We start from the raw sequence: 24,656 nt of genomic DNA on the forward strand, positions 1-24,656 counted from the left end.
TAAGTTGTAGCTATAAGCTAATATTGGATCATCCCCCGAGGCACACAGAGGAAGGGCTTGTCAGGGTTTATAGCTCGCCACGATTCCTGGGGAAGTCCACTGGAACGCGATACCCATAACTGCCATTAGCTCACACTGGCATTAAACCTCGGCTATGAACTATTCTGTCTTTGGAGAGGTTTCTGTTAGGATTTAAATGGAGGGAGGGAAGTGATCCACAGCTTCTATACACAGGATGAAGGAAGTTCAGGAGCTACTGGAGAAACACAGTTTTGTGGTTGCAGTTAATATAATGAAAAGGGGTCAGCTGGAATATGGTGTACTAGGAGATGAGATAGAAAGTCAAGAAAGGGGCCACAGTGTGATTGACAGGTGAGAAAACTGGGCCTCTGAAATGTTGTGCAGAAAGCAAGAACAACCTTTGGGCACAGCTTGGATCAGAGAATAGTTAAAAGCTTTGAGGTCAGAGAATCTGACCATGTTACCATGAGCCAGAATAGTTCTGTGCCATCTCTGCTAGTGCAGGCAGGTCATGCAAATGTTCCTATCAGCCACTGCACCTGGGAAAATGGGCTTCTAAACTCTTAACAGGAAAAAATTAAACTCTCTAACATTAATGAGATGTCCTAAAACACTGATGGACTGTAGAACTGCTATGTAAATAATACCATATTTTTAGATTTTCAGAAGAGCTTTATTCAGCAAGGTGAGATTGACAGAAAAGATATAACCCGGTAGACCTGTAGTATGTCTCTCCACCTTAAAATTAGCAATCTGAACTAAATAAGAGCCAGTAGTGGTAAAAACACTCCATTGAAACTATCACCACTAAATATTGTAGATAAACGCTAGCACAAACATGTATTTGTACAGCAGCGATACACTTTTTCCTGTCACCTCTTTTCCTCTTTTTAGTTTTACGTGAGGTAGTTTGTCTTGTGTACTACAAACTTTGCTAATCTGATGACCCAAGTATGTAGTCTGAGGACTTCCCTTATGCACCTTGCAGTTTTTTTATGAAGTAGTACCCTGGGCAGAATATTACAATTTATATAAAGCAAGGCAAGGAATCCCTGCAGTTTAAGAATAGCTTGCCTTCCTGTTTACTAATCCAGTTCTCTGATATGGCCATCTAATCCCAAAGAAATCCCCCTACTCCATTTTGATAGTGCAATGGAAGACTTCTGACCACAGGAACGTTTCTGAATTATCGACTCCAAAATTAATTGTACTAATCTCTTTTGCTTTCTCTCTTGGCTCTTGCTTTGCAGGATAACTCTTCACCATCTCTTTTGCTGTTCTAAGAAACTCTGACTGATTATCAAAAGTGAATATTCTGGGTTCATCTTTAAACTCTTTAGCCCAGCATTGCTTAAACTGTTATAAAGGGAATAAAGGTAACCTTAAGCAACCATTCACTAAGTTATTTCTCACTCTGTGAGACAGTGGATATAAAACTTCTGTGATCCATTCTGTCCCACTGGATCTTTCCTGATTCTTGTCGTATGTAATGCTTCCATGTAATATAAAAAAATTACACAAAACCAGGATCAATGGAAGTTTTTTATTAAAGTCTATTCTATGATCTCCTCTGATCTTTCTTTTTACGGGACACTTCTATGAGTCCCCATTATATGTACACATTCGTAGGTTCTCCACTGGGAATCAAGTATATGCATGGAAACAAGTTCCACTGTAAGCAGCTGAAATAATTGTGTTTTATGAATTGTGTCATTATATGTGTTTATATCTCTTGCCCATTAATCTTTTTGTCTCTACAACAGTACTCTAAATTCTTCTGCTTATCCTCTTCAGCATTCCTATCAGGTTCTATAACAGTTCTCTAGCCAGTCTGGATCTACATGAATGCTGACAAGCCAACGATTATGTGCATATGGATTGCCCAGTTTGTTGCTACAGTTAAGTAGTTCCTGCTTTTCTATTCATAAGGGGTCTAATTTGACTCTCTCTCTTCTACATGGCTACCAACTTGCCTGGATATCTTTGCAAGTCAGTTCACAGATGTGTAACTAGAAATCAATGCTGCCATTCACTGAATTGTATAATTGTTGCTTTTTCATAGTGAAGAGTTCTTGATAAGATGCAGTGCAACAAAAAGTAAAACCAATGCATTTGATGTTGTCATATATTCACCTGCTTTTATATCAGAGAGTTAACTGAAGATCTTCCCTACCAAATCAGAAACTACAAATGCGCTTCCCTACTTATGCAAGTTTTGTATCTTTTTTTCCATTTTGAGAAGGGAACACAAATAGCAAATGTGGAACAGGAAAGGAGCACCATCTAGTGTTTAAGGAATAATAACAGAGAACGAAAAGTATATGAACCATTTCCCATCAGTTAAAATGTAGAGACCATGTAATTCTTTGGCTGCATATAAGGAAATAATTTATTCTGGAAATGTAATAATATGATGTTCTTCATGGACATTGTGGTGACTGAGAGGCAGGGGAATGTAGAATGACATGTCAGACTGCATCAGAAACAGTAGTTTGGAGATTTTTTTTGCCTGTCTTCGTTGGTAAAAAAAGGTTTAGGAAAGTTTTTGGTTCCTGACCTCCAAAGAACTTAAATAGTAGTAGGCCAAAACCATTCACTCTTTGAAATAATGTAGTGCAATACTGTATGCAAGTACTATGCATAACCAGTCTATAGCAGAGTGACAGTTACTTCTATTGGCAGTGACAGTCACGGATAACATTCTGCAAGATGAACCTGCAAAATATTTGTTAAAATGCAATAAAAGTAACCGTTTAGCCTGTATCTCAGCATGCAGGTTTGGACGGGCACTGTGTGGGAGGGGGTTTGAGGGAGGCAGTTGTCTGTAGTTTCGTTGTTCTGGAAAACAAAAACCAGTAGATGTTTAGTGTGAGCTCTGAAAAACTCTGGGTTTCATCTCTAAATCCTTGTATCTCTAAAGATACCAGACAAGAGCCAAAGTAATTTTTGCTTTCTGTTTTGTGAAAGGAAGCAGTGTACCCTCTCAGCCATTCTAATTTTGGAGCTGTGATCTCACTTTAACCAAAAGCATGGTACAGATGTGCTGCTTGTAATTCATCGGTGTTTCCTGCACTTCTGTAAACATGACAGCATGAGCCTGGCATATACACCAACTGTACTCTCTCTGCCTCCATATCTAATGATAGCCTCTCTTTCTTGCATATTTACTTTTTTTTTAGAATGAAACGTGAACTTATTCAAGAACTGTGAATGCTTATATTCATTGTAAGATACAACCATTACAGTCGTAGTGAGTTAGACCAGTCTCTCATTTTTCAGAATAAATGCAGTTTTATTTTTTATATTCAGTCAGAAGTGCTGTTACTCAAATAATTAATTTTTGAGAGCAAAACACACCAGAAAACAGGGAAATTCAAATACTTTAATGTTTGACAAGCTTTCTGGTTCTTTTGGGAGTATAACCACTGTTTCACTCTATGTAAAATTTACCTGACTGTTGCACTATGGTTAGGAGTTACATGCACACAAAAGCTTCGTTGGCCCTTGCCTCTGGACAGGAGGGAAATCTTATCTTGTGAGATGCTGTTTATATTTGTTTTCTAGACATTTGTTAGCAATAGAATGTCACCTATATCATCTGTGCATTCTGGACATGAAAACATGAAAGGAAGAAGCAGGTAAAGGGAAAAGCATTGTTTTCACAGAATCTTTCAGGTTGGAAAAGACCCTTGGGATCATCGAGTCCAACCATCAGCCCTACTCTACAAGTTGTCCCCTACACCATATCCCCCGACATCTCATCTAAATGACCCTTAAACACATCCAGGGATGGGGACTCCACCCCCTCCCTGGGCAGCCTATTCCACTGTCTGACCACTCTTTCTGTGAAAAATTTTTTCCTAATGTCCACTCTGAACCTCCCCTGTTGCAGTTTAAAGCCATTCCCTCTTGTCCTGTCACTAATTCCCTGTGAGAAGAGACCAGCACTGACCTCTCTACAATGTCCTTTCAGGTAGTTGTAGAGAGTGATGAGGTCTCCCCTCAGCCTTCTCCTCCTCACACTAAACAGTCCCAGCTCCTTCAATCGCTTCTCACAGGATTTATTCTCTAGGCCCTTCACCAGCTTCGTTGCCCTCCTCTGCACTCGCTCCAGCACCTCGAGATCTCTCTTGTATTGAGGTGCCCAAAACTGGACACAACACTCCAGGTGTGGCCTCACCAGTGCAGAGCACAGGGGGACTATCACCTCCCTACTTCTGCTGGTCACACTATTTCTAATACAAGCCAGGATGCCGTTGGCTTTCTTGGCCACCCGGGCACACTGCTGGCTCATGGTCAGCTGCTTGTCAATTAGAACCCTCAGATCCTTTTCTTCCAGACAGCTCCAGCCGCACCTCCCCAAGGCTGTAGCCATGCAGGGGGTTGTTGTGGCCCAAGTGCAGGACCTGGCACTTGGCCTTGCTCACCACAGCTGTTACATACCAGTCCACATCTGTGAAAAAAAGGGCATACACAAAATAAGGAACTTATTTTCCAAGAAGGGGAACTTTCTGTTTACATAAATCAACTGTGAAATTAGGGGATTCTCCTGCTTTGGGTCTTGTAAGGAAGCTGAACAGAAAATTTAAAAAGAGAAGTACTGACAGCAAAAGTTTTGAGGATTTAGGAATTGATTCTGTGATTTGCTGCAAGAACTAATAATTGATAGCCAGTAAGAGTCATGAGTGCCCAGCACACAAAGAACAAGGCCATGCTTCACTAAATTGATGAGATAATGTAACAGATCAGGGGTTAAGTGCTGGGACACTTAAACTTGTCTAAATGACTGAGATAAGGAAGGCAGCTTCTAAACAGAATCAGTGTTTTCCCCGGTGTAACTCCCGTTCTGACAAATGACACTTGCCAAGAAAGATGCTACCAGAAGACCAAGAATACTTTGTATTTTGGGAAGAAGATATTTAGCAGTATATATGGAAGAAATCTGTTGTTTAAGCAGGATCAACCCTTCTTACTTTCCACATTTACTAACAAAACAACTTTTGACAGAGCAGAATCAGTCATTCTAGTCTGAAAAAAAACCCAAGAAAAAAAAAGTCTAGCCTTATTTTGCAACGTTTAATCTTTCAGTGGATCACAATTCATGTCATGTGAGTTGACTGGGGAGATAACTTCCACGCCTCAGTTTCTATAACAAATTACTCAAGTTTCTCTGCTAACAGACCACTGGCTATTTCCTCACTTGACACATTTCTTATCAGTAGGTGACATCCGGAGGGAAGGACTCGAAGAATTCTGCAATCCATTACGTCAACATCAAAGTGGAACCCGTGGACAACCCCACTGAATATTCAGGTGCTTTATAAGCTTTACATACTTCAGCATAGAATGAAAAAAGTGTCTGGCAGATGAGACAGTTACTTTTTATTGAGAAATTAAGGCATTTAAAAATTAGGACAGAGTAAGCTCTGGGGAATTTAGGATTTCTGGATAAGTTGAACTGTCAGAATTCAGACAGAGGAACCTAGATACTCCTAATAAAATCCTATAAATAGCGTAATCCTAATAAAACCACCATTGCAAACATTAGCTCCAACCACTGCAACAACTGTTTTGACAGCAAACCCTTTGTGCTGTATTTAAGGTTAAGAATGAAAAGCTGAATGTCATTAAACAGGGAATTGTCTCCTCCCATTTTTGGACGATTATGGCACATCAGACTGTTTATTTGTACCCAGAGCGTTAGGCACGTTTGATGGAAATAGGCATATACTGTGTTCCAAACACAAGGAAAGGTTATGTGAAATTACATATACCTCCCTGTGGCAGTTTGAGCTCTTCACAGTGCAGAAGTTTCTGTTATAGAAATTCTTTATTATTAACACTAGAAGGTCCCTAGAGTCCAAAATGTGCTAGACATTTCACTGAAGCATAAAAATATAAATAATTTGGCCTGCAGCCTTTCAGAAGTCTAAACCCTGTAAACTACAGCTGCCTGCATGTTCCGTAAGTTTTCCCGTAAATAGTAAAATTTGGGAGTGATTTTTAAATGCCCATCAGCAGGCAGAGCAGCAAGGGTTCGGCAAGTAAGATCGAACATTGCAGAGAGGGGTGAAGACGTGTGGCCCCCGGACTCCTTCGGTTACTGCTGCGACGTCCCGTGAGGCAAAGGTTCGGAATGGGAGAGTACCAGTGAGTAATACGGTTCCCAACAAGCGCAGGGTTTTAATCTGATCATGGGCTAGCCCACGATTTGGAATATAGTTTTTAATGTGGTCACAGAACTCTCGGAGGCCGGCAGCAGTACAGCGAGGGCCGGTGCCCCGCGGGCACGGCGGTGGGCGGCTCTCCACGTCAGCAGCGGCCCATGTCGGGCCGATTTCCTGCCAAAGGGCCGTGCGGCGGCCGAAGCCCCACGGCGGGCTCCCTCCCGCTGCCCCGGCAGGCGCGGGGCCGTGCTCGGCAGCCGGGGCGGGGCGGCCCCGGGCCTTCGGTCTTGCGGCGGGCGGGGCGGGGACGCGGGCAGCGGCGGCGGGCCGGGCCGGGCCGGGCCGGGCGGCGGCCGCACTACAAGTCCCGTGAGGCGGCGCGGCGCGGGCCGGGCCCGCTCCCGCTCCCTGCGCGGCGGGCGAGGCTGCGTCCGCGGCGGGGCGAGGCGCGGCGATGCCGGCGGCGGGCTCGGAGGGGGAGGAGGGCCCGGCGGGGCCCGGCGGCGGCTCGGCGGGGGAGCAGCCCGGCCCCGGCGCCCCCAAGCTGTGCGGGTATCTGCAGAAGCTGTCGGGCAAGGGCCCCCTGCGCGGCTTCCGCAGCCGCTGGTTCGTCTTCGACCCCCGCCGCTGCTACCTCTACTACTTCAAGGGGCCGCAGGAGGCGCTGCCCCTCGGGCACCTCGACATTGCCTCCGCCTGCTTCAGCTACCACCAGCCCGAGGCCGGCGCCGCCGCCACGGGGGACGAGGCCGCCGCCTTCGAGGTGCACAGCCCCAGCGGCGCCGTCACCGTGCTCAAGGTAGGCCCGGGGGCGGGCGGGACCCGGCCCCGTCCCCTCAGCGCCGGGGCAGGCGGGCGGCAGCCGCTCCCCCTCAGGCTCGGGCGCGCGGCCGGACCAGCCCTGGCCGCGCCTCCGAAGCGGGACTGCCCTCCGCTGCGTTTTGTGTATCTTCTTCGGAAGAAGAGAAGTAATATTTCGCAAACGCAGGGTAGGTCGGCAATGTCAGGCTAGCCCTTGTGTTAGTTTCTTCTTTTTTTTTTTTTTTTTCTTTGTGATTTTGTTTTTAAAGTGTTCTTCTGAAGGGGAAGAAAACGCTTCTGTGAGCCCGATCCTGTGGGAGCAGGATGGGTAGCTGGCTTGGTTGAGCGGGTTCTGTGGAAAAGGCTGGGTAGGAAGAAGATTTCCAAGGAAATCGGGCGGGTTGTGGTTTTGGAAGTTGAGAGGGAATGGTTAGTTTTCGCTTTTGGGGCGTTTATTGTGAAAAGATGATGTGTGGCAGAAGTCTTCATCTAGACTGCTTTGGGAGGAAGGAAGAGGAGGAGGAAGAATTGTCTCCGGATAGTAGCAGAGGCTGCTTATCACATTGTCTTTGCAAGGACTCAGACTTTCATAGGGCGAGAGGTGAATGTTAGGATTGGTTTACATATCTTTCCTTTATTGTCATGCCTGGGGAAAAAAACCCAAACAAACAAGGAAACCATTTCCACTCAATAAAGAAATAAATTGTCCTGAGTCCATTATTTTTGATTGCTGTTAAGACATGTATTTCCCACAAGGAATGTTCTTGTGCATTCAGTGTGAGTTTTCACATGAACTGTGCTCTTTTTGAGAAAGATCCTTAATATTAGAGTACAATCCATAAAGTTGTTAAAGTAAACCAGCAGAACTTCCTATGGAATATTGGAAAAGATCTTTCTTATACACTTATGTAACAGCATTTAACACCATTGCTCAAATCTCCACTGAGGTTGTAGAACATGATTGTGTAAAGCTTTTCAGTATTCTGTTTTGATAAATATAATGTAGTAAAGAGTAAGCAAAGTAATTAACTAGAAAACTAACATAATTTTAACTATATTTGGTTAAGGAAAAGCAGTGTAATCAAGCAGTTTTGCATACAGTCATGTTAAAACTACCTTTTTCTTCGTATAACCATAACCAAAGTTTTTATTGCTTTCCTATGAATCTGCCTTTATAGCCTGAGTGTTTATGTTACAGAAGTTAAAACCACAGACTTTGTGTAAGCTTTGATTTTTTTTTTGATAGTTTGAGGGGTTTTGTTTGGTTTTTTACTCAGTATCTAGTGATTTTTATGTGAAAATCACCAGCAAAGTACATAATGCACGCTTTATTTTGAGGATTCTTTTTGAATAGGAGGGCCTTTGTTGAGAAACTTGTAGTTTCTTGTTAGGATTATAGCGGGAAATAGTATATACCACCTGTGTAATAAGTAACTAGTCTGTCAAACAGTGCTCAGGTAGCAGCCTCGGGTGTCTTCTGCAGTTATGAAGACACAAATCATACTCAACACTTGGTATCTTTTAGTCTGTGATGTTACTGCTTTGCCCATACTTTTTGTATTCATTTTTTCCTGTAATCTCTAGGAAAGAACCTGCATAGATTGGAGCTCTCTTCATGTTTCCCTTACAGAGATTGAGAAAAGGTGCCAGTTAAGGAAGTCAAGGTCTAATTAGTAGAAAAAAACCCTTTGTATCTTCTACTTCTCATATTGTTATGATGCTCTAAAGTGCCCAAGGGATTGTCCATAAAAATGCTATTACATTATAGGTGTTTATATAATAAATAAGGAATTAGTGAAAATTTTGAGAGATATTGCAGGACCAGCTGGCCTTTTGTGGCTGTGTGATTCACCAAGGGATAAGGCCTTTGCAGCTGGAATTAATTTTCTTCTAACCAACATGATAGTTCTTTAAGGCCTTTAAAAACATCTTCCAGCTAAATTAAGTAGACATGGAATTAAGAATGAACTCAAGATGTTAAATTAAAAAAACCAACCCCAAAAAACCTTCATGCTGACCAATCCAGACCCTGTTGAAAACAAATGTGATTTAATCTATCAAGAAAACATTACACACAGAGCACGAGGAATAAAGTCAAGTCAAATGTAGCCTTCACCCTCTAACTCACATGCCTTGTTTTCCTCAATTTGCTGCTTGTTCAGAATTTCCAGATCTCATGATCTGGTCTTTCCCATTCAGTATTATAAGTTGAGAAGAGCGATAAGAAATATGCAGCTGGAATTCCAGATTGAAACGATGGTGCTGTTGAGGAATGCATTATTTCTTCATAATGCCTCATTTTTTTATAAATGTAATGACTTCATCATCTGGATTACTCATTCTTTGTCATTTAATGGGAGCTGAGGACTGTATGATACTTGGGGTTTGTTCCTTAGTTTGATGACAACTTCAGGAAAAATATACTTTAGCATTTATGGCAAATTAGGCAAATTGTCCATAGTTTAGAAATGTAGATAACCAACCTGACACTTGCATGATTGCAGCTTTTCTGTATATTTCCAACAGTTAAAGTATGTTAGAAGAAGCTAAGTGTGTGTAAAAAGCTTTTTCCATTTAAAATATAACAGGTACCATCACTTTAGGTAAACAAGCAGAGAAAATTGTGTTCTTTATGAATTATGAATAGATGATGTTGAGAATATTTTCAGGGAAAGGACCTGATCCTACAAATACTTGCTGTAACACAGAATGCTGGTAACATAGTCAAGTGAATATTTGCCTGTGTTTGCACAGTGAGTTCTGTCAGTAATGGAGAAAAGAATTAGTATTATGGATATATATAAATGGACAAAGGGGTCAGTTCTCATCTATTTTTAAAGCAGTCTCTTGTTTGGATAATAGCACAGTTCACTTGCTTTTGAAACAAAGAAACACTGGCCAGTGATGATCGAGTGTGTGTCTAGTCCCTTACGTGTGGATAACTTCTTTGTGAACAGTGAATTGAAAGGGGAGGGGAACAGAAATTACACAGACTTCTTAAAGAAGAAAAATTTCTGGGTTATTGGCCAACTAGTAAGCATTCCAGACACTGCAGGTTTTGGAGCCCAGATCCTTGAAAGTATTGGACACCAAACTTGCTGAAATCAGGGTTGTGTAGGAGCTTTTACTCTAATTTGTTAATAATCTTTAAGGATGTGGCAGTAATTAATAATGGGGTGCTCGAGCTTAAATAGTATTGCCTTAGGACCCAACACCATTAGGACCTAACTCAGCTTAGAAAGTAGATGAGCAGTAAAGGTGATTTCTGAGCTGATACTTTTTTTTTTTTTTAACTTTGCTGATTAGTGGTTGCAATGCTTTAATTAAAAATTGGGCTACCCTCCAAAAAAAAGCCACCTGACTCCAAATTTGCTGTTTGAGCGTAGCAGGATTAGTAAATCCTAAGAAAGATTTTATGAGTTTCCTCAAAATAGCATGTCTGCTTGTTGAATTTCTTTGGACTCTTCCTGAAAGTGTTGAATATTGGCATATATGTTCCACCAGTGGGTCCAGGTAGAGGATGCCACTGGGTAGTTGTTTTCCCCAAATAATTTTTCTGTTTGTGTCATGTATGCATTGCAAGGAGGCAGTTCCTGCAGCATCCTCACTGGGAGAATATAAGGGAATGGTTTTAAGTAAATGATAATAATTTTCCATCATTTATGTGGAAAAATACATGGGACTGTATGTCTCCTCTCTTACAGTGTCTTTTGTTGCTACTGTTGCCTGTAAATGTGCAATAGTAATTCCTTATCTTGCACTGATTCAGATTACATTTATGGTAGTTTTTCTTCTCGTAGAAATGTTTCCATTAAAATGTGATTAGCTAAGGCTCGTTCTTACTGCAGAGCCATACAATAGTTCAATACATGTAAGGGTTTTTTGTGAGATACGATCAATCCTGCACCTCATTAAATGTTTTGTCTCTCGTGGCGGGCAGTAGCCAAATACTCAGAGAAGTCATAAGAAATGGGGCAAGCGTGGAATTGTTCCTTTCTCTTGACAGGTAAAGTGAATTAAAAGTTTGAAAATTTCTTTTGTTTAAGAGTAGGGGGAGAGAGAGACTTAAAATATTCTAAGTGTGGTTTAAAGAAAAAAAAGTCCATTTCAAACAACAAGCTTCAAAGACTAATTTTGTTTAAACAAAATCTTAACAGAGATTCTCAGGATACTCTTCTACTTGTAAAGTAAACAATTAAGATACTCTCATAGACTCAGCAAAAACTGTTTAATGGGAGTAGAAAACTCCCTAAGAGAAGGAATACCATGTATGTGAAAGAAGGAAGACAAAGTAACAGTCAGGGTGCAGCAGCAGGGTACGGAGTAGTTCTTTAGAAAGTTACTTAAAATGGGGGAGTGAAGAACTTGTAGTGCTTTACTATCCTGTTTTACAGTGAAGGACCATAACTGCTAGCTGACCCAACGTGTAACAATGACATCACTCGTAAACTGAGGATGCCCATGTGCTGCACAGCAGAGAACAAGTCCAGTTGGGAATTTGAAAGCCACAAGAAGGAGCAACTCCAATAAAATCAGTTAATGGTTTTCTAAAGGCTGTTGAGGAGAGGATAATGGGACAGATTGTGAAAAAGGCTCATTAAGTTGAACTAGTCATGGGCAGAAGTTAATTGTAGGTATACCTTAGATTGACTCCAGGTGAATTGCCTCATGAGCTGTGTTGTGGTAGCAAAGAGAACCACTGAAGTACTACATCCTGTGCTAGTGGAAGCTCTGAATTCTTGGTGGTTTTCTACTGGAGCACAGTAAAACATTGCTTTACAAGGCCTGTGTGCAAGTCTATTGAAAGGGAATATAGGCTCTCAGATTCACCAGAAATGAAGACTTGCCACTAGATAAAACTCCAAAGGAAATACTTTTGTGCTAGAAATAGAAGGGGAGATGTTTACTCTTTGCAAAAAGTGACTGGAGTCTGTAGACTTAAAACCTGCTGCTGTGGTCGTTCCAGACCTGCCAGTGATGGCTGTGCGGATTGATGCTTCCCGGTGTCCAGTTCTCTGACCCTTTCTGAGAAACCTCACAGACACTTCTTAACTACTCTTTTTCCTTGTCTTCTTTGAGGGAAGTGTTTTCCTCCAGTTCCCTGTGAGCAAGCAAGAATAAATATGAAACTAATTTCCATTTCAGATTAGAAATATCTTGCTTACATATCTTGCTTACCAACAAAGTGAACCTGCAGTGTCCTCTTGTATCACTATTTGGTTTATTTCACTACTTGATTTGATTTATGAATATTTACTTGATTTATGTATCTTAGGTGTAATCATGTGTACGATGTAGAGGGGAACTGGAGCAGCAGCTGCAGGAATAGCTGTCTGTTTTCTGATGAAATTCTTTGCACAGTGCTTTGGAGCCATTTGCCGTGTGATGTTGTGGATGTTAAAGCTCATACGGGTACAGAAAGCCAAATCATAAAATAAAAATCTATCTCTGTGATTGCTAAACACTAAGATGGCAGATTGCTGAGCCAGAGGGAGCACCCTGGGGAAGCATCAGTTTTTGTTTGCCGTATTGCTTATGCTGTCTTGAAATTAGCTGCTCTCAGGGTCAGGATATGATGGTAAATGGATCTTCAGTTTGATTAGACAAAGTGTTCTCATAAAAAAAAAAAAATGAAGACAAATCTGTGCCATTTATGTGCTCTATGCAGCAGTTGCTGTACTACTTTGTTGCTCTTTGTTTTTTTGCACTGGTGTCCTTCATAGGTACCCTCTTCAGTTGTGATAAACAGAACGCTATTTGAAATTATGTTTAAAAGTAAACACAGTAATTTGTGCAGGTAATGAGGGTTTTTCATTGATAATGCCACCAAGCACTTTGGGTGAAGGTAGGAGAAAGACTGGCTATAAGGTAAGCACTCTGCTTACAAGCCAAAGGACTTAGGTGAGTGTCTCTTCACAAGTGTTAACTTTCTGGTCCTGAACACACCATGTTACTAGTGTCAGGTGCTTGTTCTAGACTGGTGGCTGAGGATGTATGTTGGAATAAAAATGACTTTTCCAAGTGAGCACCTGCAGTGTCAGTTACGGTCACTTAGTCTCTTGTTCATACTTGTAGATTGTCATTTGACACACTTTGAAGTGATTCTTATAGCTGTGATTCTTACTGAAGCTTAAACATGTGTTTGAATTCTTGCATACCTGTTCATGTTAATGACTGTAGGCTTGTAGATAAATATTCATGTTGGGTTTTTTTTGTTTAAATATGACCTTTCTATAGAAGTTAGTTAAGCCATGGGATCATCAACTTAGACTTAGTCTTTAAAGTAGGAAACATTACAATACATTACTAATTTGTGGATTCTGCTGGTGACAAAGTGAGTTAAAAAAGAGAAAATGAGAATCTTCCTGAGTGTGTGTGGGACCTTTTTTTAATAATGCAGATTTGTAGTTATATATTTAAACAACACTTTCTGTGTAAAATATAAGATGCTGCTCCTGCATTTTCTAATGTTTGAGTGTAAAACTGGAGAAAAAAGAAAGCATCTGACTACTTCTAATGGAAAATGGATTTGGCATGGAGGTCAGGGATGTGTGTGTGTGCACAAGGTGTACCTACTGCGTTGATGGTTATTTCTTTTAAATCATACTGGTTTTGGGCGGTGATACCTTGCTGATCTGCTAATTACCTGTGTTGGGTTTTTTTTTTATTGCGCTTGGAATTACTGTATTCATATACCAAAGACACACAGTGATCTCATGAGTGCTCTGGTTCTTTGTGTTGTAGGCTGCAACTCGTCAGGATATGACATACTGGCTTCAGGAACTTCAACAGAAGAGATGGGAATATTGTAACAACCTTGACGCTGCAAAAAGGGACAGCCGAACTTCCCCTACACCAAGTGACTTTTCCAAAGGTCTTGTTGCCAAAGACAACCCTGGTAGGTTGAATATTTGAGTAAAAACACTGGTTTTGTTCAGTGTCAGTTAATCAGTACAAGGCATAGCACTAGGATAAAGAACAGTTTTAGGAAGTTTTTTGTCACATGTCGTTATCAAGTAATTCTATCTAAACTTTGCGTATGTTGATGATGCTAAAATTACTTAAATGTAATTTTATGTGTGATTTTTGTATTTCTTACAAAGCCTGTTGATTTCTTTTAAAAGCAGATTTTTAGAAATTAAGCAAAATGGAGTAGTCCTGTGACTAGGTTTCATTAAGTGGCAAAGTACAATTTAGGTTAGGTGTCTTTCAGTGGTTGCAGTACCTTAAAAGCTTAGTGTGTTAAGTATCCGGAGATGTAAACTCCAGTTTTTAATGGGAACGTGTATATTATACATTCTGAATGACCATACTTTGCTCCTGAAAAAGCATGGTATGGTGGATCCATGTGACTGGGATAATATTTTCCTGCCTTTTAAAACTGGAAGACAGTTTACACTGATACTGTGTAACTGAAATTCAGTCTCCTTAATACCTTCAGCCAAGCAAAATGTAATTTTAGACTAGGGTCAGAATTATAAAAATGTATCAGCGTATTATACAAAGTTATTCTGCATTTTTGACTACATTGCTCAGGCACTTCGGAATTGTTGTATTCCTGAATTATTACAGAAATGGATTCCTTGATGATTTCTGTTATCCATTAATAAGACTGAGTGAAATCCTGTTCTGTGCCAAGTTAGACATGTTAGTAAAGCTCTCTTGGGTTTAAACAGAGTATTGAGGTCAGACATGTTTCATCAACAGATTTTATATTTTGTTGATTTCAATTTGCTCATACTGTAAAACCAGAAATATTAAGCTGTCTTCTTCCCCACCCTTCTCTCCCTTCCCCCAGTTCAGATCCCATGCTGCAGTATTGTCCTCTAACCCAGTTTACTGCTTTCATTTGAGAGCAGTCTGGCTGCTTGCTCAGCCACAGCTGGCTTGAGAGTACATGTTTTTGTAGGGGCTCAGCTTGATGTTTCAGCTACACCAATCTTAACAGCTAGTCACTACTTAAATGCCCAGCTCTCTCCCTTGATCTAGCCCTGGTGCTGGTCTCATCCTTCCTTATGCTAGTGCAGGGAGTGCAACTAGCAGGAAACATCTTTCTCTCCAGGTTAGTTTTTGGCCAGGGTAGCTTCCTGAAGTGGTTCACTGTAGGGACAGATGAGTGCCAGGATTAACCCAAGAGAATTGTTGGGAATGCAAAGAGGGATGGTTTGAGACCACCTTTCTGGCAGCAGACAGTCTGGATAGCAGCTTGTCAAACCTATGGTGCAAGAACATATGTATTGGTGTGCAAAGATCTAACAGCTTGCAGGTGTTGGAAAGGGTAGAAGGCTTTTGCTTTTGTAAACCTTGGCCTTTCTACCTTCAGCCTCTCACTCTCCGCTATGTAGTCTCCCTTTTTTGTGGTGTGTGTTTGACCCTGTGCTGAGTTGGTTGAGTTCAAAAGTTAGCCAAAAAGGAAGGGTTTTCTTTTTTTTTTTTTTCCCTGCTAAATTAATGGGTGGAATATATTTACTGTGGAATCAGGTGACTTCCAGAGCTGATGGAAGGGAGGGAACAAGGCATAGGGGCTAAATACAAGAAGGCAGACTAAAGGAGTAGGCAGGACTGCCCCCTTTTGTCAGCAGACTCTTGGATCAGATCAACTATAATATGTAACTTGGCCCCAGATCTCTGCTTCCCTCAGAGCTTAGGCACAATGTGAAATTAACCTGCTGTCACTGCAGTCTGTGTAGGTACCGTTCCCTCACCCCTGGTTTGCATCAGATCTAGCGGTTGTAACACAGTCACTTTAGATCACTGATCTGATATTTTCCTTTGTGTAAATTGTTGGAGGTTTTCTGGATCAGCAAGCCAAACCAATTTGTGTGATTTTTTTTTTTTTTTTCTAATTTTTTTAAAAGAAATTATTATTCAATCCAGTGCAAGGAATGTCAAGATAAAATGTATGGGCTGAGTAGATCCATCCCCTTCAGGACAGCCTGCAGTTAAACTGTATTATTTATAATTTGAAACTGCATCTAGAGTATCTAATTTTTGAGGACAGGTCACAGTGATGACTTTATCATCAACTGAAGTGTTTTAAGTAGGGATTTCTTCTGGGAAAGTGCAAAGAGCCTGAATGATTGGTGATTGTTTCTTCTTTTTAAACAAGTACTCCAAAAGTTTCCTATAGAGTTGCAGGACTCTTTAAGGCTCTGATTCCATGTTGATGACTGAGATATGTGTCTTGTGGTGGGGTTTTTTTGGTTTTTTTTGTTTTTTTTTAAAAAGTGAATGTGCATTTGATGATGTACTTTATACTTGAACATAGAAATTGTTTTGTTTTGCTAGTACTTGAGTACTAGCATCTGGACTTGAGTGGTAGCATCTGTACTTGAGTACAGATGCTATCACTAATGTTTTCAATGGGGAAGTAGTCTGTCTTCAGTCCAGAAACAAAATTGCTCACTGTAGTCTTGCCTGTTTTCTGGACTAACTGGAACATTGGTGAAGCTAAGGTAATGCTTTATGGATCAGGCTTTACAAGTTTTTAAGAATAGTCAAGGTAGTGAAAAATACTTTAAAATATTTTGCAGAGTGGGCAGTGGGAAAGCTAATGTTACAAAAATGTTTCTGTAGGATTTGTCATGGAGCTGCCTTACTACCGTGGAAGTCAAATAAATGATTTCTTCTTTATAGGATATGGTTTTTTTTTCTCAGAAATGATTGAATGTTAATGTAGTTTTTATAATTTCAGTTCTCAGTTGTGCTATTCCTCAACTCATAATGTGCATTAATAAAAAATGGTATGTGTTTTATAAGATTGTTGTGTTTTGAAATAAGCTTAAAACCAAGATTTTTTTTTTTTCTTCTGTGGTGACTGCATTAGCAACCACATTACGTTGTTGTGCTCTAGCTGCCATGTAGTTCATACCTCTAATGAACCAGCTGGCTGGTGTAAGCAGGGGATCATGTACAATGAGCAACCTCAGGAGGTCAGAAGATTCAGCCAGACTTATTAGCATGTCTATTAGAGGAAATGCACTTATTAGAAATTCAGCTCTTGAGCAATTTATTTACTTGGGCCATACTACAAAGAGATTTTATAGTCTTGTTAAATCATACAGGTAGAAGATGAAACAAGCTGTAAGTATGAAAGCAGAATGTTAGTTTTGAGTGCCCATAAGTTTTGGTGTGGATTTTTTTTGGGGTGGGGTGGTTGGTTTTTTTTAGTTGAAACCTATTGTATTATCTTCCCCTTTTTTACACAATGAATATGATCAAATGTTAGTTTCATTTATCTTAGCTGAATTTTGTTCAGCTCAAACAGCCAAAGTCCAAAAGAATTTGGAATTTAGTTTGGTCAATAAGGCACCAAAGAATTTTCTATCAGCACTGTTCATAAAATAGGTCAAAGCAGCGTAATTTGTACCTGTATTTGAAAGATGACACCATATACTTATGGTTCAGGTAACGTTTTTCAAGGGTTTGAGATTTGTAGTGTCAATGATCTTTTATATTTGGTATTTTTTACCACAAAATGTCTTTCTACTTCTAATCTTTGATATGGGCTAAATAAAAGGAACCATCTGCTGAGTAATTGGAGGGTACAGCTTGCTTAAAGATGGTCTCACTGCTAGTGCCAAGTAATTGTTAGAACAAAGACTGAAAGGCTCACCAGGGATAAAACAGGGTATTGAGATTTTCCAGGGGTTTCCCTTCCTGCAGAGAATCATTTAAGTCAGAAGCCTGGCCAGTGTGTTACTTTCTAATATAACTGTTGAATCAAATCTGAGACTGTTCTCAAAACTTTTTAATCTACTTCAGTACTTTGTGAATGATAAGGAGAAGAGCCTGAAAATTACATTTGAGCTTGTTTTTAATTTGGCTGTTCAGACAGTTTGTAGAAGGCCATAAACCACTTTATGCTTTTGCTATTCATAGTATATTCCATATTCTGCATTTCCTATTCCCTCTGCCTGCTGGAGGAGGGGTGAGGGAGAAAGCAAGCTATCCAGGATAATGGAAACACTGAGGTAACATGTATACTACAGATCCTACAGTACGTGTTGGAGACCTGGCTAGCTTGCTGGATCAGCTTGGATCCTCTGGACTTCATTAGTTCTGGCTCAGGGCCAGCATGAGTTCTTGGCTGGTTCCTGTGGAGCCATTCGGAGCCTGCATGAGTTTGCTGGCATGTGTGCAGTGCTGGGCCTGAGCTGCATGTCTGCATGGCTCTGTGCCTGATCTGTTGATTTGTTGAAGTGCACAAGAGAGTTTGGCTGGATGAATGTAGGTATAGCTGCCTTCGGCTTAACCAGAGCTAGTAAATCCTTGCTGATCCAGTAGGTCTCTGCTGTGCCTGCAGTGCCCATGTTTATAGTCTTGGCTCTGGGAATGCCCAGGCTGGATTTGCGTAGAGCTGGCTCAAGTCTGTAAAGCTCATTGACTTTCGGCAACAGTGTCACTTCTAGGGTGAGTAACTTTTAGGCTGAAGCACACCCTGAAAGCTGTGTGTCAGTATTGTTGTGACACTGTTCCTGACTTAGAAGTTCTGATAGACCTGAGCTTGTTTTACAGGGGGGGTTTGTGGATTAATATAATTAATCCACCCTAATTTTTATGGCTTTATAGCTGCTTAAGATAGATTAATCAATTTTGGCTGAGATTGTAAATCACTTGTGAGATAATGTTTCGTAAGCACCAAACATTATGTTATCAGAAGTGTGTGGCTGCAGTGAGAGCTCGCTGAGGAAAACACTTTGCTATTTTTAAAGTTCGTTTGAACAGAGCGTTTCATAAAGTTAGGTTGCAATTTAAAATAAAACCCTAACTACATTACTAGCAGGCTTAGTAGTATATGACTTTATATAGCCACTATTCTTTTACTTACTGAAAGTTTTGCCTATTTTTCTTTTTCTCTCTTTTTTTTTTTTTTTTTAACATAGATTTGAGTATCCTAAGTCAAAATGCTTCAGCAGAGAGAGCTAGAAATATTCTAGCTGTGGAGACCTCTCCTACAGACCTGGTGGGGGAACAGGCAGCTTCCCAACCTGCACCAGTCCAACCAAGTGCCATCAATTTCTCACTTAAACAATGGAGTACTGAAATCAAGTAAGTTGGTAACATGGGAGAAAGCGCTATCATGAGATTGACAGCTGCTGTCAGAGACTATTTCCTACTGAAAGATGTGTGTATGTGATAGGCAGAGCTTTTTAGAAGAACTGGGGGTGATGGGATGGATCGGTACATTGGACTGTATATCCTCAAGTAAACTGTTTCTTTATTCTACTTAGTTGTTTGAATGGCATAGCTGAACATCATTGTGTAGCATTACTGATACCTGAAAGGGAGACTCAAGTGTGGTAAAGCACTTGCAGTGATGGCTTTGCTCTCTCAACCCAAACAGGGAGCCGGGAGTTGTATTCTCAGCTAGTACTGTTTTTTGTCCTTCATTGTGTAATGGAGCTGCTAATTGCCAGCATTGTAGTAGTCATAGTACTTAGTGCTAATGAAGTATTTTTAGTGTTGAAAATCAAGACATAATCATTGTTCTTCATTTTCTTCTTAAAAAAATAAAGCACATGGCACAAATTTAAAATTGATGTAATTTGAATTCCTGAGCAAAAATGTGGCAGACCCCTTCTGAGCAACAGCAAAACCACATCTTATCCCCTCACTCTTAATGAGTTTACTCTGTATTAATTGCTTTAAGGAAAGCAGGCTTACTGGTTTTCAGCTCTTGTGTTAGGGTTTCTTTCTAAATGTTTTTACATTTTGCTTCGCCCACATAGATGGATCTTCTGCTTTACTCAAAGGATGTTAGTGCTATTGCAGAGCAGTTCACAAAGCAGAGCTATAACTTTGGTTAACTAGACCACATCCCTCTTGAGCTGTGAGTAAAATGTTCGTTTTCATCAGCAGTGTTGAGTTAAACAGATTAGTTTTGAAGTTTTTCTGTTAAGCACAGAGATCTGAGAGGTTACAAAGTGTTGTTGGTTTAGGGTGGGTTTTTTTTTGTTGTTGTGTGTTCTCGGGTTTTTTTGACTACTGTGAAGACCATCATTTAAGTTCTATAAAAGGTGGCTTATGGCTGGATTAAGAAAGATGTAAATGCTGTTACTACATGTCCCGTTTAAACTGGTGGTCTTGTATGGCTTGGGTTTGTGTAGCCACTTTGGTGGAACTTAAATTTGGTCATAATAGAAGGAAAATAACATGAAGCAATTTCTGTTAGGTGAATTCCTGTATACTTGAAATGAGTGTTTCTGGCTTTTTAAAACTTTTTTTTTCTGAATTGCAGATGATAGGCTTTGAGGAAGTCTAGGTAGAAGGGCAGTGTCAGGGTAGGCTGCTCAGTGTTGCCTGGCTGGTGTGTGTTAATGTTTCTTTGAGCAGAAAGGCAGCAGTGAAGTTGTGGGTTAGGAAACACTTCTGGTTGGAGGGAAATGTTTCTAGTGGCAGTGTCCCAGCAGATAGTGTAGCACAGTATTCAAGAGTTGGCCCTTCTCTATATAGCTGTGATCCTGATGGCTTGGACTCCTTGTAGACCTCTGGGAATAAACACGTAAGAAGATTTCACACTGAAGCTCTTTCAGGCTGAATGCCACTCTTACCCAATCCACTCTTTCTGGAGATACGCAGCTGCAGTGGTTCATCTGTCTGAAAACATTCCTGGGAAAATAACATTTATTGTATCTACAAGCATTATTTTTTTTATTCTGTGGGTTTTTTATATGGAGTGCTCTAGTGCCCCCATGTGCTCTAAATTTTAAAGCAGGTATTCCCCCCTGCAAGCTGATGCCAGTGGGAAATGGTGTCTTTGTCAGGATTGCTTGTTATGCTCAAACATCCTCTTCTGAGCTTTTGAAAAGTCATTTTGCAGAGGATTTACTGAGCCCAGCAGCTAAAATCTGAAGCGTGATGTGTACAGTTGTGTATATCTCTGGCCATGTATTCTATCACTGGGATAACAGTCTGACAACCTTGTCAGAAGTTTTTAGCTGTGTGGTAATATGCTAGAACCTCTGACAAGTTTATTCGCAGTAGCACAGGTGACTTGTGGAAAACAGACTCTACAACTCAGAGTTATAAAGCAGGTATGTTTACTCCGGCGCCGGGGTGCAAGGGGATTTCTACACAAAGCTTGCACCCCAACAGCACATTTTACCAAAAACTTATAGAGTGTGGATATACATATTAATTGGATTACATAACACAAATATCCATATGCATAAGTAAGGCTGGGTTAGTTCGAAGGGCTGGTGTCAGCAGTTTGTTATCTTTGCGCCTGTGCATTGCCGCCTGGTGGTCATCTTCAGGGGCCTTTTGGAGGAAGGCTTACAGTCTTTCTCACCTTGTACTTTTCCTCAGAGCATGCACAGATTCTCTTAGCCAATTTCTTGAATAACAAGAGTGGTTCCCACTGGTTTACCACCTCTATCTTATCTAAAAGCACCAGTCTATTAATTTCTACTGCCCATATAGGCTATCTATCCATAAACTTGCTACAACACATCTGCTTTCCAAGGACAAGAAACATTTGTGCCGAACATAGTAATTCTTGGTAAGTTTCCACAGAAAACTGCTTTGTTTTGATGAACACAGTAGCAGTAGCCTTTGGTAAGCTTCCACAGAACAGTCAGGGCAAGCAGGATTATTAAGCAATATTCAGAAATCATTATAAGTTGCTATAAGTAAATAAGTTGCAAAGCAGGTGATCATTTCCTTGTATCACAGGCCTTGCAGTAACATGTTGTAAAAGCTATGGGCTAGCATTACTCCTGCCTGTTTTGAGGTAGCAGGCCATGAGCACTTAAGTTCCTGTATCTAGTAAGATAAATTTGCTCTGAGACTTGAGTCTATAGCAGTTTTCACAAGAAAGGTGAATTTTCTTCAGGATAGGTTTTGTTAAGGACAAGTGGATTTTCCTTCTAATATCTATCCTCAACTGCTCCAGAGAGGGGTAAGGCATGCATAATCTTAATTTGTACTTACTTTGCTTAAATATGAAAGATGATCATTATTACGTGCTTCCACTCCCCGTATCTTTTGCTCATTCAATCCTGCAATGAATGATGCTCAATTAATACGCAAAACCATTCAGTAATGGTGCAAGGGTCCTTCAGATGACAGCCTGTCTCATTACCCAGCTTCCACTCATGATCAAACCATTTTGAATGGAACCCCTGTGAAAAAGCATTAAGTGGTCATGTAAGTTTTGTATTTTAACATGTGCAATCTCATTTATCCCTTCTTGATTGACAAGCAATCTCTTTTTACTGGGCTGAACAGCATTCTTTGAGTGTGTATCACAAGAAGGTCTGGTTAGTTGTATTGGACCTCTTGAGTGGAACCAGGGCAAGACTGTTAATATTTTCGTAACAGTGATACTAATTATTAATCTTGGAAAGTTAAAATGACATAGTAGTGTGACTATAAAAGCTGGTGGCAAAAAAAGCCCCACTAAAGTGGTAGAAACTTTATTATCGTAAATGTATGCAAACAGCAGTGCTGTTGTAGTTGATTGTTTTCCTCTGTTCTCCAACAATTCTATGCAATTTGGAGCAAGGCTGAGATCTGATCACCTTTGGAATATATGCGCACTATCTGTTATCTTACTGGATTGTGACTAATTTTAACCCAAATCTTAGAGGATGGATCAAGATGTTTCTAAAACTTCAGAGAGTTTTCTCTGCATTGCTGGGAGCACATTATTTGTTAAGAACCTATTAGATGTCTCTTGTGGTTTGAGCCCAGAGGGCAACTGATCACCACCCAGCTGCTTGTTCACCTCTTCCCCCCTCAGGAATGGGAAGGAGAAAATACAAGAAAAGACTCCGGAATAGAAATAAGGACAGAGAGGGGTGACTCACCTATTATGGTCAGGGGCAAGAGACAGACTTGTTAGGGGGAGAACATCATCAGTTTAATTCAAACACTAACAACAACACTTAACAGAGTAGGACAGTGAGGAGTGTTACCACATCTTAAAAACACCTTCCCCCCACCCCTCCCTTCTTCCTGGGCTCAGCTTTGCTCCCGATTTCTCTACCTCCTCCACCCTAGAGGCGCAGGGGGCAGGGAATGGGGGGTTGTGGTCAGTCCCGGTGCTCCTTGCTCCTCAGGGGGAGGACTCCTCGCACTCTTCCCCTGCTCCAGCGTGGTGTCCCTCCCAGGGCAGAGAGTCCTCCATGAACTTTCTCCAACGTGCGTCCTTCCCACAGGCTGCACCTCTTCCCAAACTGCTCCAGTGTGGGTCCCTCCCACATGTTTCAGCCCTCCCAGCACCAAACTACAACAGCGGGGGCTTCCCACAGCGTCTCAGCCTTCTCTGGGCGCAGCCCCTGCTCTGGCGTGGGGTCCTCCACGGGCTGCAGGTCGGCATCTGCTCCCCCGGTGACCTCCATGGGCGCAGGGCACAGCCGGCCCTCTCACCACGGGCTGAGGGGGGTCTCTGCTCTGGCACACCCCCCCCCCACCCCTTCCACTGACCTCAGTGTTTGCAGAGGTGTCTCCTTCACAACTCCTCCTCCCAACTCCAGCTCCCCCTCCCAGGTTCTCCTTCTTAAATATGTTATCACAGAGGCACAGCCACCATCACTAATTGGCTCAGCCTTACCCAGAGGTGGGTCTGACTTGGAGCTAGGGGAACTTTGAGAAGCTTCTCACAGGGGCCACCGCTGTAGCCCCCTCCCCCACTACCAGAAATTCCTGTCACACACACAAACCCAGCACACTGTCTTAATCAAAGACTTATCCTTCCGTCTGGACATATTTATGATGTGTTTGACGTAGAAGCTATTGCTATAATAACTGCATTTGCATCCTAGGTAGCAGTGGTGAAATAATTGGAAAAAAGTGAGGTCTTGGAGTTAAGCTACGTGTATGTTTACAATAACTAAAGTTAAAACATGCTTTACTTTTTAAAATCTGTGTTAAAGTACTAATTGGCATATATAGACATTTAGGCCTGAATTTTTTTTCATCTGTATGCTGTCAGCTGTTTGTATCTCTTCTTTATGCAGAATAGACTTGGAAACATACTGAATTATAGTAACCTCAAGTTATATAGTCATAAAGTAAGACTTAAACCCAAAATATTTAAAAATACAGAATCATTAGATCATATGATCAGGTCCTACATATTTTGTCCATTTGTACTTGTCATACTGTGCTTAGGAAAATAAATACTTCTTTTAAAATTCAATTACTTTTTAATCTAATAGACAGCAATGAAGCAGTGCTACATCAGTGGCCTTAACAATTCTATGGAAAAGTTTTACAAAATCCAGCATCAGCTATGATTATTCATGGGCCTAATAGCAGTTTTTGAAGAAGCTTTTCTAGAAGTCATTTGACTTCTTGTTCCTTGTGATTTTTTTCAAGCTTTAAAAGGTGGTGTTCAGACAGGTTTTAAATACTGAAGTTGACCAAAAGTTGAACAGGTGGGTTGTATGGTAAGACATCAGCTGCTACTCAGAATAGCTGTAGAGATGCCAGGTGACACTAATTTTGGGTGCCTGAGGATGTCAATCATCACCCAATTTGATCTATTTAATTTGTCAGAAAGGTCTGAACAATAAAATGAGGCTTTTTGCCCCCAACAGAAATTGTGATTCTTTCTGGAAGAAGATTAAATGTATAGTATAATTCAATCTTTGTCAAATTTGTGAATTGGTTGTTGAAATAGTTTTATTAAAGACCTTTGGGATTATTTTTTAATTGTAC

At 40.9% G+C, this 24,656-nt stretch overlaps 1 protein-coding gene across 8 annotated transcripts in view; it reads left to right on the plus strand.

The window, feature by feature from the left end:
- The first annotated feature begins 6,613 nt into the window (after window positions 1-6,613).
- The window catches only part of TBC1D2B (TBC1 domain family member 2B), a 40,676-nt gene continuing 22,633 nt past the window's right edge, over window positions 6,614-24,656 (plus strand). For all 8 annotated transcript variants that reach the window (XR_012630464.1, XR_012630465.1, XR_012630466.1 and 5 more), the window contains exons 1-3: window positions 6,614-6,987; window positions 13,734-13,887; window positions 18,875-19,040. Coding sequence is in view for 4 of the 8 variants with exons in the window: in XM_074880823.1 (XP_074736924.1) it covers window positions 6,643-6,987; window positions 13,734-13,887; window positions 18,875-19,040 (665 nt within the window). In the remaining 4 variants the exon portion in view is untranslated. The remainder of the gene's footprint in view (window positions 6,988-13,733; window positions 13,888-18,874; window positions 19,041-24,656) is intronic.

Source organism: Strix uralensis, chromosome 11 (genome assembly GCF_047716275.1).
Source record: "Strix uralensis isolate ZFMK-TIS-50842 chromosome 11, bStrUra1, whole genome shotgun sequence".
Lineage (NCBI taxonomy): Eukaryota > Metazoa > Chordata > Aves > Strigiformes > Strigidae > Strix > Strix uralensis.